This window comes from Phaenicophaeus curvirostris, chromosome 5, assembly GCF_032191515.1.
Source record: "Phaenicophaeus curvirostris isolate KB17595 chromosome 5, BPBGC_Pcur_1.0, whole genome shotgun sequence".
Taxonomy (NCBI): Eukaryota; Metazoa; Chordata; class Aves; order Cuculiformes; family Cuculidae; genus Phaenicophaeus; species Phaenicophaeus curvirostris.
Window position 1 is genome coordinate 35,428,362 of NC_091396.1, and position 13,083 is coordinate 35,441,444.

The window sequence follows — 13,083 nt, forward strand, 5'->3', positions numbered from 1 at the left end:
TACAAGGAATTAGTCCTATCCTAGGAGTTAAATCCATCATGACTATATTTAATATTGTAATTATTTTGTAAAAATACATTGTATTTATAATGCACATACTTATTTCTTTCTGAAATAGCAATTTTTTAAATTTGTCATAGAAAGAAACAATAGTAAAGCATTATGCTGAGTTCATGTAGTACAACGTTGCTTTGTTTATCTGCTGAAGACTGGACCAACATGAAGCACTTTGCAAAAGTGCAACTCATTACATATAACTATATACATCCCATATTATATATGCCTATATATAGGTTATATACACATATGACATGTATATATGCACACATTATACATACATGTACTATCATTACATGTAATACAACATGCAATATTGTACACTGCACTGTACTCTGAACATTACCTCTTTGCATCCTTGTATGAAAAACTATGTTTACAGTCTATTCTATAAATCCATGCTAAAGAATAATGTAAGAAAGGTATCAGGGAAACAGACCTAATCATCATGCAAGTCTTATTGTTCACCTGTTATATCTACAAAAACTCCATGCCTTTTCTCCTTTCTGCCCCTCCTTTACCTGATTCAGTCTTCCAATACATTATCATCTAGAAAATCCCTTTTTTTCTAGAACATTTATTAATTCTTTTTTCTTTATGACATCAGTAAATCTACTTCATAAATATTTCTGTAAATGGAACATAAAAATTACTACTGAACAACATGCCGGACATCATTTCACTGCCTTTTCTTATTCCCTTTTTGCCTCCCTGTATTATCTTCCCTCTTATTTTACTTGTAAGCTTTTGGCAGCATAAAGATTCCCCTCATTCTGTATTTCTACCTAAAGCTGGAAACAAATCTCAAGATTCTAATTCAGAGAATGAGAAATACTCAAGTATACCACGACAAATTATGTGAAGTTCTATGAAATTATAATGCAGTTGTGGCTATAGCACTTACCTCTCTTTTCCTAAACACAGGTATAAAATTCCAACCACTAAATAAACAACAAACAACTTGAATTATATTAAAATACCAAACTACTTAAATACTTCTCTTTTTATATATCATGGCTCAATTTTACCAAAGAACTATTCCTTACCAGAAGCCTGAAACACCCGCTTCAATGAGATGATTTCACCCCAAAAAAGAAATCGTTACAAATTAATTGAATAATTGATACAGAGCCACTACTATAGTGCATCCAGAGCTAAAAACCAGACACACCGTATAGCCTGAAGACATGACTGTAGAGCATTTGAATGGTAGAGTATTTCCTTTAAATTCTTCCTTGAAAAGGGGTTGCTATTAATTGCACAGGATCTTATCTTTATTTCTTAAAAAAACCAACCAAACAAACAAAAAACCCATTCATAGCATACTACAGCATATGATGCACTGGAAAAATTTTCATATTGCACATCTATCTCAATTTTATGCATATCTTCAGCAAGGAAATAGTCCTAGGCAAAGAATGAGCATTAGCTGCCTGGTTATCATATACTGACAAAATGGGCAAATCTATCCACAAAGTTGAGAACACACGGAGAGAGTAAAAGTGTCAATTCAATTGGTGAAAATAAACAGAGCAGCATTATTTACAAAGAACATTGCTACAAGTTCTAAGAAACTTAATTCGGGATAAGTTAATAAAATTTAGTAAGATTTCCATGGTAGGAACTGAAAGATAATAAGGCAAGAAGTGTGACTGCAAGTAGCTATACTAGAGATAGCATGAAGAAACCTATTTGAAAGACTTTTTTTAAAATGGTGTGGAAGAGATGTGGTGGAGTTCATGTTTCATTTGCTGTACAATTTCTCTTCTTCTTAGAAGACTAAGAGCTATGGACTACTTTACAAATGTTAAAAAACTGTAAATATCCTATCCAAAGGAGGATATTTAATACACAGAAATAAACAGATACACAGATACATTATATTTAATTTAAAAAATCACTTATACTCCTAATACGCACCAGTTCTCAGAAGCGACTCGAGTTTCCTTTTTTACCCTGTTCCTGAAAGGAACTGACTGACTACTGAACAACTACTGTATCATGAATTGCAGTACATTTCAGTGACAGCAGTAAAAATAATTAATTTGAAAACAATACCACGGAACACACTCAGCTGTTCAAGCAGCATGCAGAACCTGCACTAGCTCCCTTGAAACAGGCTTCAGGAAAATGTCACTGATTTCTTCTTAAGGCATTCTTTAGCCTTTGTGACCTCTACTACATATAAATTACTATATCACTTTTACATAATGTCATATACAACTCACTGAGAACAATTTCCAAATTTTCCCAGTTTTTAATTAACCTCTGCTAAAAACTTCCCCCTAGAAATATTTTGAATTATTATCTGACATTTGGACATTCAACTGATGTATTTCTTTCATCTATTGAGCATTATACAGCAGATATTTGCACTTTACTGAATCAAGCCACAGAGGTCGCTGCTACAAAACATCATCATGCAGTTAGTAGGATAATGATGAGATATTAAGTCAAACTGTTAAGGACAAATTATTTTAATATTTCTACTTCTTTGTTATGTCACTAGAGATACACCACTAGGGACGTGAATTTGATAAAAAAATCTGTATTAAAAGCATCTAAAGAACAACTGGTTTTATGCCATATTAATCCTGCGTATACTGAAGTACCTTAATACAACTCCTAATATAATAAAAAAGAAATGATATAATTACTCCTTACATTTGGCTACAGTAAAAATGATTGAAAAAAAGAAATGTCAATCATACTATACATGGCAGTTCATAATGTAAAACTGAGATAACGTCCCATTTCATCTGTTACATCTGAATGGTGGAAGAGCTCATTTTCAAACAATATAGATAGGAAAGTGCATCCACATTTTAACACGTATAAGCCACACTACTGTCTTGATTCTCAGCAGCAATTTAATACACAAATGCTCAAAAACATACCTGAAAAAAGATCTATGAAGTCATTGAGTAAATCTACACACATAGAATAGATCTTGAAAAACATTAAATCCAAGTATTTTATTCTAGGTCTTTGCAAAAGTAGTGCTTTGCTATTTAAGCGTAACATATAACTACACACAGAGTATGATAGAAAATAATTACCCGCTCAGATATGAGTTTTTAGACCATGATTGGAGAGGTTTATCAGAACACTCACAATTAGGTCACTAAGACAAGCTGTTAAAGGAGCAAAAGTCAAAGGAGAATCAATTGTTAAAACCTCTGACACAGAGAAGAATTTGTAACCACTTGGGGAGTTACGCATACACAGATGTGCGGACAATGGCATGCACGTTCTAATACCCATACACACCAAAACATACACTGTTCAGATCCATGAAAAATAAGGCAAAACTTGATTAATGTGTTACAAGCCATAAGAAAATACATAAGTAAATAAATTCATTAAAATAAGTGAAAACACTTTTCATTGATACAATGAATTTCAGGAAAAATAACAAATCAATATACCTATTAACTAATTTTACCACCATAAGTTGGACACTAAAAATGCTCCTATGCACTGGGCAGGAGTGTGACTCCCTTCACTGCCCCCTTTTCCAATCATTCTCTCTGTTAGCAAGTGATTGTATAGGTATTTCTGATGCGAATCGTTATGATTCCACATAAAGGCTTCACATAAGATCTGGGACTTACTTGAAACAAGTATTGAAGAAATACTACTACTACTACAACAATGATGACAATGAACATGCCCTCTCCTCTCTGGAATTTGTTCTTAAGGTCTTTGTCATTGCCATTGCTGCCAAATTACTCAAGTATGAGAAATGTCTTGGAACAACAGTGACACTGAAAAGCTTCCCATCAAAGTTCATAAATATGCCCACAATTCTGCTGCTCCCTAGAAACAAATATGGTATCATTTTTACGCACTACTGAGCTTCTAGTCCTTCTAAATGAACAGAGAGCCTAAAAAATAGTGCACAAAACTATGCAATAACTTAGATACTGAAGAAAAAAAAGCATCATAACCAACAAAAATGTGGGACAAAGGGAAAGCTTCCCATTAAGGAAGTAAAAATTAATTTTGTTAAAAGTTTAAGAGTGAATTCTTTCTCTTTCAAAAAATACTGTAGCATATATTTGGATCAAAAGATTCCCAATCTTATTTCTTACCTCATCAAGAAAGAATTATTTCTGAGAGGACTAAAACATCCTAGAGCACTTCTGCTTACAGACTCAAGAATAAGAATACATAGATCAACAATTTCAAAGGAAGATTCAGTTACAGAATCCTAGGAGACACTAGCAATCTAAATTCCCAGAAAGCATGTTGATGTGGAGAAGATCCTGACTGATCAAGAATTTCACTGGAAGAGTTCTAAAGGGCTGCTGTACTTCATATTTGTGTGTACAAACTGTGTTTAGGAAACAATGAAAGCTGTAATATGTACTGAAGACTTACATCACTGTAGCACTCAGTATTCCTTTTTGGTCTATTGCAAAAAAACAACTGATCCCATCTCCATGAAGGTGAAGGAAGTTAAAATGGAGAGGAGAGAGTAGGCAACTGATATGAGTGTTCACAGCAAGAAGCTGGGGCTTCCAAGACTCAAATCTAGTCAATTTTATTTCACACAAAAGATTTCCTAACACCAAGTAGAAGGAACAGTTCTGCTTAGTCTCACTTCTGCTGCTTCCATTTTTGGCCCTCATCTCTAAATAGAGCTTTATTTTACCCATTGAAAAGAAGTGCAATTGAGTTCTGTTGGCATGAGAATGGGTCACAGCAGCAGAAATTGCTATCTCATGTAGTACACGCAAGCTATCTATGAATAGTCACAGCTTCTCACCATCACTGAGGAAGACTGTTCAGTCAAGGCAACATCTTAGAAAGTGAAAGGATGAAGGACATTCATTTAAAGCTCCAGTCTCCAATAGAAGCACCTTCTCCAAAAGGCTGAGTAATCTACTAAGCTATGTAACATACATACCTCTGAAAGGTGAAGTGGTAGGAAGGGATGTTGGAAAGGATACTTCATTCTGATTACGCATTTCCCTCTCCCCATGAAATTCTCCCAGGCCTAAAAGTGCTAATAACACTTCATCACACCTAAACAATTTACATAAGCAGCAGCAGTAATCACCACTCTCCAACCTTCAATTGCAGAAATAAATATTCACAGCCTCCCAGAAATCAGCCTTGTAATTTCCTACTTCGGGCACTTAGCATGTTTTATTTTAGAGCTTTATCCTCTTAAAGTTGTATCAAGTCTAGAAGAGACTATTTCTGAAATACTATTTGTGATAAATGCAAAACAAAGATAGTATGGAAAATGGTGGGAATGCACACATCAATAGCAGCTTTTTTCATGCCAGTTACACAACAAAACACTCTTAGTCATGCAGGGTAAAGATGATAAGAGACACAAGAGGACACATGAAAAGGATCTTATCCTCTTCCCAAAAATTAATTCACGAACACTACTTGCTTTAAAGTCCAAATTGGTTATCACCCTAGATTTGTGCAAAGCTTTAGGCAAGAATGGTGTGAGGGCTCTCTATAGAAAATTACACCAAGTGAAGGCTATTTCACTAATTAACACCCCTTCCCAAAGAAATCCTTATCTCCTTTTAAAATAAGCTTATTTTAAGCAGAGGAAAGACCCCAAACATTTGCAGAGCCCCGACTTCAACATCTGTTGGTATTCCCTACACACAAGCGTGATTCTGTGTGCGTGTTTATCAGAAGAGGTCATCAAGGGCTTGCTTGGTTTATTCATCATTTTAAAGCTCTCCTATTTGCAAAGCTTCTGTTAATGTCAGTGAAATCTAAGCTAGTCAGAAGTTTCAGAGGTCAGATATTTGGCATGCTACATTTAGAAAACCAAGTTCAAAGTTGACGAGGATGCTTGAAACACAGGGGAGTACAACGGAAATAGGTCTCCTTATACCAAACTGACTATTGAACAGATTAAAGGAAGAACACACTGAGACTGCCTGGTGCTATTAAAGCTCATATTCTTGCTTTGGTTTTTTTTCACTGACTAAATCAATTCTTCCATTTGGCAAAGCCCAGCACAAATATAACACTTTGTTTTTCAATACAACAGAAAAGGAATAGACATCAGACACAAAATCACGTACTATATGACCTAGAAAAAACAGATACTTACAGTTCGTAGGAACTGTATTTCATCTTCCCCTCCTTCACCCCCTTCAGCCATGGCTCTTGAGGAGTCAGCTCTGCTGAGACTCCGATCGTCTCCACCTTCAGCTCACTGTGCTCGCTACAGCTCCTCTTCTCCTATCAGTATTAGCATATAGCTAATCCACAGCCATATAGGGAGCTCAGCTAACTCCACTGCACTGCAGACTGTCAGTCAACCCCCTCACTGCCAGAGCCAACTGCGCTGCTTTAACAGCTCATAGCAAGCAATTCTTTTCCTTTTCTCTCTACCCTAGAGGGAAAAAAACCCTACTGCTAAGGTATTGCAGGAAGCATTATATGCATCACTAGGTGTTGATATTTTTTTTTTTCCTTCCCAGATAATGTCTGGTCAAAACAGCAGTAACAGGGAAGTGTTAAAGAAAGCAGAGCTTGCAATTCCATTTTCACAAATCAAGGCACCCAATTTTACGCTGAAACGTATCAATTTCAAAAACACTCAACCTACTGATTTGTGAGGCATAAGAATGTATATCAGACGATCACAGGACAAGACAATTTTGACAGCAGATATTTTCAGCTTGCTTACAATAACTTCCGTTTCTGGTTTCTCTGCATAAGCAGCTGCAAATCTAATTTCCAAGATGATTTAATGATCTGAACCTACTATGTGTAGTTACTTGTGCTATTGTTTAGATGGTATTTATACACATATCCGCAGGACTGCAAGGTTTTTATTTGTAAAAAAGATTGACTATACAACAAAATTTACTTAAGGGATAGAAAGAGAAAGGACACAAGGAAACAGGAGAACTGAGTACCAAGAAGGCTCTAGCCAGCTGCTTCACTCTATGATCTTGCATTTTGTGGTAAAGTTACAACAACAGTCTACCCGTATGTTCGACCTCTGAGAAGCATTACCCAAAATCCGTGCTGTTCACATTTACACCAACACATATCCTCACAGAGTACCACATGTATACAGTCTTTTTCCTCAGTAAAAGCACGGTTTTATCTAACAATGAGAAACATTGGTATAAGGGTTATAGAAAAACAACTTTCTTGGAGTCAGAAGGACAAGTGTAGCAGTGAAAACTGAAACTAGATTCTCTACGTCCACAAGCTAGTAAGTTTATACACAACTGCTCTCTGGATATAGAACCTAATATACACTGCCCTTCCCCCTACCCCCCAAAAAACAGTATTTCAACTTTTCATTAAAATAAACGTAGATGCAAACCAAATAATGAGATGTTCAACCATTTCTCTAAGAGAAAGGGCAAAAGGCTTTGAAAAATATTTTTTTTCACTCTCTTACTACCCTGAGAAACTCTGTCCAAAGCATAATGACAATTGCATTACTCAGCAACAGGCAATTTCAGGCCAAAAGCAACTCTGAAGCCTCTAGCTGACATAATCATAAAGGCTGGCCCTGTAAGTCCATCCACTCCCCTTCCCTGATCCTGTAGGTTTTGTTAGCTGCTGCAAGCTAGAAGACAGCTTTGTGCAAGGCAAACGCAATGTGGCAGAAAAACATTTCTCTGACATGCCAGAAAATTGATTTGGTTAGTGTTCTGAATATCCAGTTTTGTGTTTGTTTTTTGCAGTGTTTTTTTTTTTATTCCAGTCATCTTTCAATGAATGTTTTCTCTTTTTACTCTCCAACATGAAGAGCAAAACTCAACAGATCTTCCTCACAGAATGTAATTATTACATAAAACAATGTCAGAGGAGTGGGGAAAACTTGCCTGAAGTCAAAGCACATCACTCCAATTTACTGAAAAATAGATCATGTAGAGAGGCCTATTGATGATCCATATTTATCCATACATTTGTGTTTAGAATGGCCTTGATACATGTATTGCATGGCAAAATCTGTGCATATAAGGATAGTTTTTCTGTAGCATCTTATATGAAGCAACCTTTCAACCTTGCTTTACTTTGAAAGATTATAAAAAGAGAAATACCTAAAAACCTTAGAAAACAAGTGCAAGTCATAACATTCACAAATAGTACAAGTACTCTATTTCCTTCACAAACAGAAATCAATGTCATATAGTACTTCTGCTGGTCAAATTTTATTTCAGTTATTGCAGTAAGGTTTCCAGGCAGTAAGTTCTAAACACGCAAAGCTGAGATGAATCTATCTGAAATAAAAGGAAAGGGGAATAAAAACAAACAAACAAACAAAAAAATCTAAGTGTACCGTTCTGTGAAAAAAAATTCCTGCCCCAGTAAGCAAAATATTTTTTACTTTTTTTAGTTTAGTAAAGATATGATTGACAAAGAATTACTTCAGGTCACTGCGGTAAAACAATCAAAAAAACCACATAGTGTATAGAGTGTGTAGATATATACAATGACTCTCCTTTACAGGAGATGACTATACGATGCAGCATTCCCCTAAGAAAGCCACACAGGTCTAATGATCTGAACTGGGATCATTGTGCATTTTATATCCTATTCATGTTAATCAACTGTAAATCTGTAATTTCACACTTTTGTTCTGGATACATCCTGGACAGCCACTATGGTATTTTTAAGCCATAAAAACAACCTGCCTACAAAATTCATATGAAACAACAATTTCAGGAAAACATCCTTTCCATTTTCAGCAAAAATATTCTGTCTGCTTGTTCTCCAGCATAAGCTCTTTCCTCCTAAGGGATTCAGGCTGGCTGACTCTTCCCATGAGTTCTGGATTCTAGGTTAGCTTTTGGCAGGCTTCACTGCTGCCACCACCAAACAATAACTCAGAATTTTATAAAAAGAACTGAACAATCATCTTGCTGTAACAAAGAAATACCTTAATCTAACCCACTTTTTGCTACATGTATTTTACTTTTCTGGAGATTGATTTACACCTCCAGTCAAAGATGGATCAAATATCTAGAAGAAGGTATTTAGAAAATCCACAACGGTAAGGGCATACGTGCTAGCATTTTCAAAAAGCATTAGGAACATCAGTTACCCAAGTGTTTCTTGAGTGAGGAGTCAAAAAGCTACTCTCCACTGATAATCACAGGCCTAAGTGCTAAAATATTTAGATGCTGCTTAAAAGACCAGCATGTCTCCGCATTCTTTATGCTCCACTTAAGTACAAAAAAAATGTATAAATACATTTTTTAAAGTAAAACATTGTTTCCTACACAAAAACTTCACAGAAGTGTTCAAATTCATTATGCTGGCTATTTTCAGCTGTTGCATTAAGGCAGTCAGCTACTTGTACAGTTCACAAACACTAGGCACTTACTAAAAGTTAACATTCTATTGACAGAGGAGAAAACTACTGTGAATTTGCATTTAAGTTTTAGTTTTGTTGGGTTTAGTTTTTAATTTATTCTAGAGGTGTCACATTACAATTTACAGTGGAAAACATAGGATATTAGTCAAGTTGAGGAAAAACGTTCATCAGAAGATCACTAGTTTAAGTAATTTAAAGAGGGAAAGATTTTATTAATTTCCACGTATTTCTAAATTTCATCTTTGTTTTTTTTCTGTCCTTTTAAAAATTACTTTTGCTGGGGCTTTATGCATACCCTCTGTCAACACTTCATTGTATAGCACGCAGTTTTATTTTTTTAAAAAAATTGAGGCAATCTTTGATGCAATTCTTTCCAAATGCAGAAAGAATAAAGTGTATTATAGTGTTACAGAAGCCATAGCATAGTATCAGTACTGGTTTTTTAAGGTCTAAGTCAGTGATTTTCCAAGCAAATTCAATGCTACTTAATTCCAAATAAGAAAAGGGCAGTATCTCGGAACAGATGCTCAAAACTCATTCGCTTTCACCAATGCAAAAGTTTATGTTAGATTGCCATCTGGTGGTATAGCTTTTAAAAAAAGAAAAAAAAAAAAACCAAACCAAAAGAGTCACCTGTGACTCAGGTTAAAATAACGTGAACGCTTACACTTACTAAGACACTGGGAGCCTCATTTCCAATTTCACTATAGATAACGCAATCCATTTTTTTAGTATAGCCTGTGATGCTACGAACTTCAATACTGCATCTTCTTCATTTTTCTTTAAAAAATAAACACAGCAAACAAAAAAACCCAAAGAAACAGTAGGCTCACAAGTTTCTTCCTAAACCTAAAATGCTGACACACGAGTAGGACTTTCTCTTCTTTCCAAAACCACAGTCTCCCCAATCCCAGTTGACTTAAGACTGCCAAACAAAATAATTTCTACATCTCTCCAAAACCTCTGTCCAAGAAGAGCTCACAAAATCTAACAGGCACATTTCACCGTATAATCACATCTTGTACCTCGGTGCCTCATATCAATAAGTGATATTCTTGTGCGCAAGGTGCTATCCCCCACACCAAATAGCAAGACTTTTTAAAAGTCATTCACTACAGTTTATTTCCCCTTGAAACTGGGGCTCAAGGAATGAACTTGAAATCCATGGAGATTTAATTCAGACTAGGTCTTCAAAGTTAACACTTGAACAGTAAATAAATTAGAGCTTACATAGTGTAAAACAGCAGGACTGTGAATTTTGGTTAAGTAGAATAAGAATTTCATTAATTAGAGCAAATAAGAAAATAAAATATAAGCATTTGTTCTTACAACATGTCAAAACTTAGAAGATATCATGAGATCATCACTGGGAAAACAAAAACCATTCCTGAACTCAAAAATACACCAATACCAAATGTCATGCTTCTGCTTCAATCTACCAAGTTTCTTGTGCAAAAAATATGGACAACCCTGCATTTTTAAGTTTATTCTTAAAATGTCTGTATTTTCCTGTCATGCATCCTCAAAATCTTATGCATCTGGTATAGATCAATCATGACAGTTTCAGACCTAACCTTCTATAAGCATATGAATATAGGCTGCTTTAATAACCAACAAGGAAATTTTAATAAGGGATTTCATAGAATCATATAATGGAAACAGAATAGTTTGGGTTGGAAGGGACCTTAAAGATCATATAGTTCCAACCCACTGCCATGGGCAGGGACACATCCCAGTAGATCAGGCTGCCCAAGGGCCCATCCAACCTGGCCTTGAACACCTCCAGGGATGGGGCAGCCACAACACCCCTACACAGCCTGTGCCAGTGCCTCACCACTCTCATGGTGAAGAAATTCTTCCTTATGTCTAGCCTAAATCTGCCCCTCTCCAGTTTATGCCCATTGCCCCTAGTTCTATCACTACAAGCCTTTGTAAACAGTCCCTCCCCAGCTTTCTTGCAGGCCTTCTTCAGGTATTGGAAGGTTGCTATAAGATCTCCTCTGAGCCTTCTCAAGGCTGAACAAGCCCAACTCTTTCAGCCTGTCCTCGTATGGGAAGTGTTCCAGCCCTCTGATCATCTTTGTAGCCCTCCTCTGGACCAGTTCCAACAGCTCCATATCCTTCTTATGTTGAGTATTCCAGAACTGGACAGAAACCTCCAGATGTGGTCTCACAAGAGGGGCAGAATCACCTCCCTCAACCTGCTAGCCACTCTTCTTTTGATGCAGCCCAAGACACGGTTGGCCTTCTGGGCTGTGAACACACATTGCCAACTCATGTTGAGCTTCTCATCGACCAGCACCCGCAAGCCCTTCTCTGCAGGGCAGCTCTCAATCACATCCTCCCCCATCCTGTACTGAAATTGGGACTTGCCCCAATCCAGGAGTAGGACCTTGCACTCGGCATTGTCAAACCTCATGAGATTCTCTCAGACCCACTTCTCCAGCCTGTTCAGGTCCCTCTGGATGACATCCCATCCTTCTAGTGTGGCAATTGCACCACTCAGCTTGGTGTCATCTGCAAACTTGCTGAGGGTGCACTCAATCTCTCTGTCAATATCATCAATGTAGATATTAAACAGCACCAGTCCCACTACAGACCCCTGAGGGACACCACTTGACCAGATGGAGGTCTGTGACTTTGAGCCATTGACCACTACTCTTTGAATAAGACCATCCAACCAGTTCCACCCATCAAATCCATATCTCTCCAGTTTAGAGAGAAAGATGTTGTGGGGGACAGTGCCAAAGGCCAGATAGATCACATCCATTGATTTTCCCATGTCCACTGCTGTGGGTACCCCATCATTGAAAGCCACTAAGTTGGTCATGCAGGATTTGCCAGTGGTGAAGCTGTGCTGACTGCCATTAACCACCTCCCCATCCTCCACGTGCTTTAGCATAGCTTCTAGGAGGATCTGTTCCATGATCTTCCCAGGCAGAGAGGTGAGGCTGACAGGTCGGTAGTTCCCAGGGTCATCTTTTCTACCCTTTTTAAAAACGGGCACAATGTTACCCTTCTTCCAGTCAGCAGGGACTTCTCCTGATTGCCATGATTTTTCAGATGTCATGGAGAGTGGCTTGGCAACTCTGCCAAGAGAATCTGCCAATTCCCTCAGGACTCTGGGATGCAGCTCATCAGGTCCCATAGACTTATAGATGTTCACGTTCCTCAGGTAGTCACAAACATGATCCTCATCTACAGTGGAAGGGGGTCACCATCACCCATGGCCCAGGACAGGTGAGGAGAGCATTTGTCAGTAAAGACTGAGGCAAAAAATTTGTTAAGTACCTCAGCCTTCTCCTCATCTGTTGATACGAGGTCACCATTTTCAACCTTCGGGGGGGTATGTTCTCTTCAACCTTCTGATTGACATACCTGTAGAAGCTCTTCTTGTTGGTCTTCACTTCCCTTGCCAAGTTCAGTTCTAGCTGCACCTTGGCCTTCCTGACCTCACCCCTACACAACCGGGCAGTGTCCCCATACACTTCCCAGGTTCCCTGTTGTCCCTGCTTGTTTTGTACAGTTCCCTCTTGTTCTTCAGTTTGACCAGTGGGTCTTGACTCGGCCATGCTGGTCTCTTCCCTTTCCTGCCAGATTTCCTACATCTGGGGACTGGGCTGTCTTCTGCCTCACGGAAGGTATTCTTAAATATTTGCCAGCTCTCTTCCGCTCCATCATCACAGAGGGTCCTA

At 37.6% G+C, this 13,083-nt stretch overlaps 1 protein-coding gene across 1 annotated transcript in view; it reads right to left on the reverse strand.

The window, feature by feature from the left end:
- Positions 1–6,275, reverse strand: part of RYR3 (ryanodine receptor 3) — a 218,562-nt gene extending 212,287 nt beyond the window's left edge. The window contains exon 1 of the mRNA XM_069858332.1: positions 6,152–6,275. Coding sequence (XP_069714433.1) covers positions 6,152–6,202 — 51 coding nt within the window. The 5' untranslated portion in view covers positions 6,203–6,275. The remainder of the gene's footprint in view (positions 1–6,151) is intronic.
- Between the last annotated feature and the right edge of the window lie 6,808 nt (positions 6,276–13,083).